This window comes from Eimeria maxima, genomic scaffold (assembly GCF_000499605.1).
Source record: "Eimeria maxima Weybridge genomic scaffold, Emw_scaff531, whole genome shotgun sequence".
Taxonomy (NCBI): Eukaryota; Apicomplexa; class Conoidasida; order Eucoccidiorida; family Eimeriidae; genus Eimeria; species Eimeria maxima.
The window spans coordinates 14969-22500 of record NW_013566578.1 but is presented as its reverse complement, the minus strand read 5'-3'; the positions used below and the strand labels follow the sequence as shown (position 1 = coordinate 22500).

At 51.0% G+C, this 7532-nt stretch overlaps 1 protein-coding gene across 1 annotated transcript; it reads left to right on the top strand.

Moving 5' to 3' along the window:
• Positions 1-2065: 2065 nt before the first annotated feature.
• Positions 2066-6103, top strand: EMWEY_00036650 (hypothetical protein, conserved; the record flags this gene model as incomplete). Its single annotated transcript, XM_013482168.1, has 5 exons — positions 2066-3114; positions 3349-3676; positions 3890-4610; positions 4835-5021; positions 5281-6103. The coding sequence occupies 5 exons, from the start codon at positions 2066-2068 to the stop codon at positions 6101-6103; spliced, it is 3108 nt and encodes a 1035-aa protein (XP_013337622.1).
• Between the last annotated feature and the right edge of the window lie 1429 nt (positions 6104-7532).

Here is a 7532-nt window from a genome sequence, read left to right as displayed (position 1 = left end):
TTTGCCGCCTTCTTTCTTATAGTGCATGCATATTTAACTTTTTCCTGTACTGGTGGGGCTTTTTTGCTCCTTCTATTTTTTTATATAAACTGCAACTTATAAAGTTATAAAGGTTTATTTATTAAAAAAGCAACAAAAAGAACTAAAAAAAGAGTTGTTGTTATTTAATTGTATATATTTCCTTTTTTAACATGAAGGGAAAAGGGAAGAAAAATATTGTCTATCTAAATGCAGCATTATACGAGGAAATTAAGCACTTAGGGGGCTGGAAAAAAGATATTTAGAGGAAAATAAAATAAGTATGCAATTTATTTAATTATGTGTTCGTTTAAATATTTATTTTATCCTTAAAATTAGCAGTGAATTGCCTTTCCTTCTTCCTGCAACGCGTACCTGTGGCGGTAACAACGCCATATTCAATCTTGCACAAGCAGAAAAATGTCTGAATTTTGCCTTAAAATTAAAAACTGTAGACAAGTTAATTTAATTGTTTATTAATTAATTAATGTTTCTATTTATTTCGTAAGAACAACCCAACAAGCAGGCTTCTTATAAGGTATTTGCCTCTTTGGAGGCAACAACAACAACCCCTTACCTACCTTTTTGCTATTGTCTATTAAAAGCGGCACTTTTTGGAGAAACAATTTTCTTTTTATAAAATATTATAAATGTATTTAATTAAATTTAATTTAAAAATAAAAAACATTCAATAAAGAGAATAATTTCAAGGGAGATTTCTTACCGTATCCCCGAGGTCACCAGCCAGTTGCCGGTGTGCAGCTGCCTGTTGGCCATTTCGTCGCCTTTTCTGTGGAATATTTGCAGTTGTTTTGGTTATTATTTTGGATGCATAAATTGCATTAGTTATTTTCAATTATTGTGTGGGAAGAAGGAAGACAAAAGCAACAGAAAAAGGCTCGTTTCAGTAGGGAATTGGTTAAAGGCTCTTTTAAGGAAGCGCCTGCGACCGGCTAGGCCGCTGGGCCGCTCGAGTGCTGCTGCTGCTTACTGCTTATTTGATGGACTATTTTCTTTACTGTTTAGCCAAAATGTAATTAAGGAGCATTAACTTGTTATTTCATTCAATATTTGCATTTATTTCAGCTTTTTGCCTGTTATACCACGACAGATATCCGGGCGACAGCAGCGGCCGTAGCAACGGAAGGACACACAGCGGTGTAGAACGGCAATGATTGAAGGATTTTTCTCCTTTCTCTCTCCTAAAATGAATTTAGTTAAATATAAAACATAAAATTTAACTAAAATTCAAAATACTGCGGAAACAGAACGGTAAATCGCCGCGGCGGTGCCGCCACCAGCATCGCAACACCGTGCGTGGGCCTACTAGCCGTAAACCCTAAACCCTAAACCCTAAACCATAAACCCAAACACTATACCATAAAATCAAGGCAAATTCTTCACCTGTCGCAAGACACAGCAAGGGAAGAGGTTGTCTTCGCTGGAGGCCCCGTACGGAGGGAGGCCGCAACCGTTTAACATGCGATTCGGGCTAGGGTTTAGGGTTTGGGGTTTACGGGTTAGGGTTTTGTGTTTATGGTTTATGCTTTAAGAGAAACGCCTCGTTAGTTTCCACTGTCTTTCTTTTATGTTCCCCCAAGGTTAATATGAGCAAAGCGGCTTGAGTCCCCCGTTGCCTCCTGCGGAGCAGCAACAGCATCAGCAACAACAGCAAGGACAACACCAAACGCAGCAGTAGCAGCAGCAATAACAACAACAAAAGCATCAGATGCAGCAGCATCAATAACAACACCAAAAGCAACCGAAGCAGCAGCAGAAGGAACATTACCCTGGGCAGCACCAGCAGCGATAAGGCCACCGCCCAAAGCAGCAGCATCAGCATCAGCAGCAGCAGCAGCAGCTGTGACCTTCCGAGATTTTTAGTATTTCTTCCTTTTTCCCCTTTTTCTTTTCCTTGTAACCTTCTATTTGCCTGTATTTCTTTTGTTTCTCCAATTGATCGTCAAGACGGCAAAGGGGGGGCCCGAAGGGGCCCCCAAGGGGGCCCAATTGCCCGTTGTGCCTGTATAATACCTTAGCGCTATAGATGGCAGACACTTCTGCAGCAGCAGCTGCTGCAGCAGGAGCAGCACCTTCGGCTGCTGCTGCTGCTGCACCTGCTCTGGCCAGCATCAAACGGTCTGCTCAGCCTGAGCAGCCGGATGAAGGAACAGATCTTGCTGCGGCAGGTCTTGCTGGTGGAACACCTGCTGCTGCTGCACAGCAGCAGGAATCAGTAGGTGATGATAAGCGTCTCCACGGGGTTGGAGTAGGCGGACAAGGTTCTACTGGAGCAGAGCTGCACGGTGCAGCAGAAGCAACAGACGAAGCAGCAAGACAACCAGCAGGACCAGCAGCAACAGATGCAGCAGCAGGCGAAACTTCTGCTGTGTTCCGCCATCAACGAACAGCCTCAACCACCCCAGATGAGCTGCAACAGCAGGCAGCTCCCAGCAGCAGCGGCGGCGACAGCAGCAGCAGTAGCAGCAGCGGCAGGAGCAGCAGCAGCGGCAGCACCGGCGGCAGCAGCAGCAGCAGCAACTTAAACATCAAAGACATTGAGGCGATGGTTGCTGCAGTGGAGTTGGCGTTAGAGCTGCAGCAACCTCGCTCTTTGCTGCAGCCCGTTTCTCCCCCAGCAGCAGCAGCAGAAGCAGCAGCAGCAAGAAGAGAGTCAATGCGGCACCCAGCTATGCAGGCAGGAGCCCTTGCTGCAGCAGCAGGAACAGCAGCAGCAACAGAACTCCTCGCCCAGAGCTACATACAGCAGGCAGCAGGAGGTACAGCAGGAAGCAGTGGCTTGCATGCAATATCTGCAACAGAAGCAGCAGCAGCAACTGCTGCTGCTGCCCTTGCTGCAACAGAGGCCTTTCCGCATGCAAGCGCGAGCCGCTCTGGGCTTGTTGCATCGCAACTCTTCTTCATGCAGCAGCAGCAGCAGCAGCAGCAGCAGCAGCGGCAGCAACGGCAGCAGCAGCAGCAGCAGCAGAATGGAGACAGCATAATGCACAAGCAGCTGCAGTGTCTTCGTTTGCTGTTGCTGACTGGCTGCCTAAATCCCCATTGGAAGAATCATGCAAGGCCTCAAGTCTTCCAGTAATTCTGCTGCTGCTGTTGCTGCTGCTGCTGCTGCCCTTACTGCTGGCTGCTGCTTCTTGCTTGCTGCTTGTTGTCTGCTGTTTGCTGCTTTCTGCCTGCTGTTTGCTGTTTGCTGTTTGCTGTTGCTATTCTTGTCTCTGCAGCACATGTTGTTGTTCCTGTTTCTGATTTTATTTGCCGATGTGTACTTGTTGTTGCTGCTGTTGTTGCTGCTGCTGCTGCTGCTGCCAGGTTTCACTTTGCCCTGCTGCTGTCGGCATCAATAGAGCCTCTCTTTGACGCTTACATTTGCAACATCTTTTCTCCTATTATTAACAGCAGCATGGCTGAGAAACAGCAGCAGCAGCAACAACAAAAGCAGCAACAGCAGGAGCCACTTACTTTGGGAGCAGGATGCACTTCGGCTGTCGGTGGTCCCAGGTGGAGCAGCAGCAGCAGCAACACCGTGGGCAGCAGCAGCAGCATGGAAAGGATTAAGAGTGACGTAGATGCTGCGGGCCTTGGAGAAGATGTCTTAATGCGTCTGTTGAAGGATCCTCCCCGCAGCAGCACCTTGACTGTAAACTGCTGTTGCTGCTGCTGTTGCTGCTGCTGTTGCTGCTGCTGCTCGTCTTGCTTTGGTGCTGTCGGTTGTTTTCGTCGCAGTTTATGCTGTTGCAGAGAGAGTTGAACACTGGTAATCCTGCTGCTCCTGCTGTTGCCGCTCCTGCTCCTGCTGCTTCTGCTACTGGTGTTGCTCCTGCTGCTACTGTTGCTGCTCCTGCGTGCACAGGCTGCTGCTTCTGCAGTCTGCTCCGCCTTAGAATGGGTATTCGAAGCCTGCAGCGGAGCTGCAGAAAGAGGAGCAACTAACACCCACACGCTGGCTATCTGGGCGGCAGCAGCATTTAGCAGCAGCAGAAGCAGTAGCAGCAGCAAAAGCAGCAGCGGCGACAGTGCCCCTACAGTTCGTGCAGATGTGCCCCTGCCGGCAGTTGCTTCTGCTGCTACTGCTCCTACTAGGGGTGCCGCTGTTACTGCTGCTTGCCCTGCTCCTGCTGCTGCTGCTGATCGTGGTCCTGCCGTGTTTGCTGCTGAGTTTAGCAGAGACTTCGATTCCCTTTTGGGAGAAGAGCAGTCTGGAGGAAGGGGGAAGCAGACAGGTTTGCTGCTCCAGCATCCGCAGCAGACTCATCCGCTGCAGCAGCATCCGCAGCAGACAACACTGCTGCAGCAGCAGGGAACGCAGCAGCAGCAGCAGCAGCACCCATGCCGCATGCAGCAGATGGAGAACCCCGCGCTTGTGAAGGAAGATCCCATTAGTAGTTTAAGCCGAGAATTCGATGCAAGCGTTGGCAGCAGCAGCAGCAGCAGCGGTGGCGGCAGCAGCAGCAGCAGCAGCAACAACAACAACAACAACAACAACAGCAGCAGCAGCAGCAACAGCAGCAGCAGCACGACCGCCGGGGTCTCTACAGACCTTCTTGTTCGGACTCTCGAGTCTTTCTTAAGCAGTCGGAGGATGAAGAAAAGACCCGTTAGCAGAACTCTAAACCCTGAACCCTAATCCCCAAACCCTCAACCCTAAACGCCAAACCCTAAACTCTAAACCCTAATTTTAGTCCGTTACACCGTTTTCGTCAGGTGTGTTTGCTGCTGCAGATTGCAGGTGGTAGCCACCAAGAGGCGAAGCAAAGACACAGCATGGGGGGATCTTGTGCTACTGCTGCTGTGGCAGGGCGACGATCAGCTCGTATGGGCCGGGGGAGGCGCCGCCCTTTCAATGATCCTGCAGCAGAAGCAACAGCAGCAGGGCAACAGCAGCACCAGCAGCAGCAGCAGCAGAGACTGCTGCCTGCAGCAGCAGAAGACTACAGCGACACCAGTGAAGCCGCTGCTCACACTCTAGAGACACTTCAGCCCCCGTGAGGAAAGCAGCAGCAGCTTTTGCTGCTGTTGCTGCTGCTTTTTGCTGCAGTTGCCTGTCTCTCGGCTGCTGCTGCTGCCTTAAGCCGCTGAGGCCCTTGCTGATGTTGGATTTTGCTGCCTGTACCGCAGTTGCCTTCATGCAGCAGCAGCAGCAGCAGCAGCACCGGCACACTCTTCCTCGCTGCTGCTGCTGCTGTTGCTGCACAGTGCTCCTGTTGCTGTTGCTGCTGTCTGCTTGTTATCGTGTATGCACAGGTTAGGACTGCGGCCGGTAGTTCATGAGGGTTCCTCCAATCCATCAGTAGGAGTTACTTGCAGCTCTTCAGGAGCAACAGCTGCTGCAACAGCAGCAGTGGCAGCAGCTGCAGCAGAAGAAGAGGCTCCAGAAGAGAGGTGGCATTTTGCTGCTGGGGGAAGCAGCAGCTGTAGCAGCCGCTCAGGTTCAAGCAACAATCCATCTCCGAATCTTGCCGCTCTGCTGCTGCAGGGAGAAACAAGCACAGCAGCAGAAGAGCTACCAGCAGACAGAGAGAGAGAGTACCTTCTCTGCTCCGCTGCCCTGCAACAGCAGCAACAGCAGCAGCAGCACAAAGAGCAGCAGCAGCAAGTAGCGCAAGCAGGGCAGCTTTCCGCAACGCGCGGTAGCTTGCAAGGGAGCTCAATAACAGGCCAGCAAGTGCAGCAGCAGCAACAACAGCAAGAAGAACAGCCGCAGCCTGTGGCTGCTGCTACTGCTGGTTATTCACTTAAAGCAGCAGGGAAGGAAGAGGAGCACCAGCAGGAGCAGCAGCAGCCCAGCAGCACACACGGACAGCAGCAGCTTCACCAGCAACAACAGCACCATCAGCCACAGCAGCACCAACAGCAACAGCAACAGCAGCAGCAGCAGCAGCAGGAAGGCTCTGTGCAAATAACCCGCAGTGGGCGGAGAGTAACATTTGCTTTTAATGTGTCAGAACTTGCAAGAGACGAGGAGAGATCTCCAGCAGCAGCAACATCGACAGCAGCAGCAGCAGCGACAGCTACGGATGGTCGCCGCGCTGGAAGAAAATCAAACGCGGCCCAGGGGGGTCCATAACAGGTAACAGCAGCAGTAGAAACTGCAGCAGCAACTGCAGCAGTGGTTGCAGCAGCAACTCACGCAGCAGCACCGCCACCAGCAACAGCAGTAGCAATTTCCTTAAGCTATACTGCTGCTTATATACTACTGTTGCTGCTGGTGTTGATGCTGCCCTTGCTGCAGAAAGCAGCAACAGCAGCAGCGCAAACAGTTGCAGGGAGGTGCTGCTGGGCCTCGAGAGCACAGGCAGCAGCAGCAGCAGTTCGGCACAGCAGCCATAGCTAAATAACAATAATAACGCATCGCCAGACCAGCGGTGACGGCAGCAGCAGCAGCAAAAGCAGCAGGAGCAGCAGATGTCGTCGCAGCAATCTAAGTTGTACTAAATGGATAGTATTTAGAGTTATTGTATAACAAAAAAAGTGCCGCTCAAGGGGCAGCAGCAGCAGCAGCAGAGCCGCAGCTGCTGCTGGAGAGGAGCTGCTGCAGCTGAGCAGCTGCTGCAGTAGCAGCAGCAGAAGCAGCAGGTTTTGCTGCCCTTATCTAACAATACGTCTAATATCCTCCCTTTTAGTTTTTCCATCTTCCGTGACTTCCCGCCTCGTAGTAATGGGGGAAGGGAGCTGAAAGAAACTGCGCAACTCCCTCTCCTGCAACAGCAGCAGCAGCAGCAGCAGAAACAGCAGCAGCAGGCAACAGAAGTAGCAATGGGGCCAAAGAATGGAGGAGCACATAGATACATGGAAGCTGCAGCAGAAGAAGCAGGAGAAACATCGAGCCAAGAGGCAACAGCAGCAGCAACTGATAAGTAGTATGTATACATGCAAAACATACCGTCATCATCTGCTGCTGCTGCTTATGTTGCTCCAGCAGCTCATGTATTCTTCCTCTACATCTCCATCCATATAACGGCGGCGGCAGCGGTATAATTGCTGCTGCCGACAATGCTTTTGCTGCTGCAGCAGATAAAGATGCACCAGCAGCAAGCCAAAACTTAACACGAGAGAAACGAAGACGCAGTTCAGACACCCCACGGCTGTCTCCTGCAGCACGAGACACGTAGCTCCCCAACACCTGCACACAGCAGCAGCAGCAGCAGCAGCAGCAGTTGCAGGTGGTGCTGCCCGAGATAGCAGCATACAGGTTGCATGCAGCAACTGAAGCAAAAAAACTTGTTGTTGAGAACAACCCCACAATGTAAATAATAATTAACAGGTGCAGACATCTGCTGCTGGTGGTGCAACACTAGTAGCAGCAGCAAATGCAACAAAAGCAGCCGCAGCACCTCCATGTGTTTCCCGTCTTTTGGGTCCCTCTGATTTGCCGCCACAATCTTAAAAAATCTCCTACCCTTCGTACCCATAACCTGCAGCAGCAGCAAGTGCAGTAACAGCAGCAGAGGCAAATGCAGTAGTAGCAGGAGTAGTAGTAGCAGTAGCAGCACACA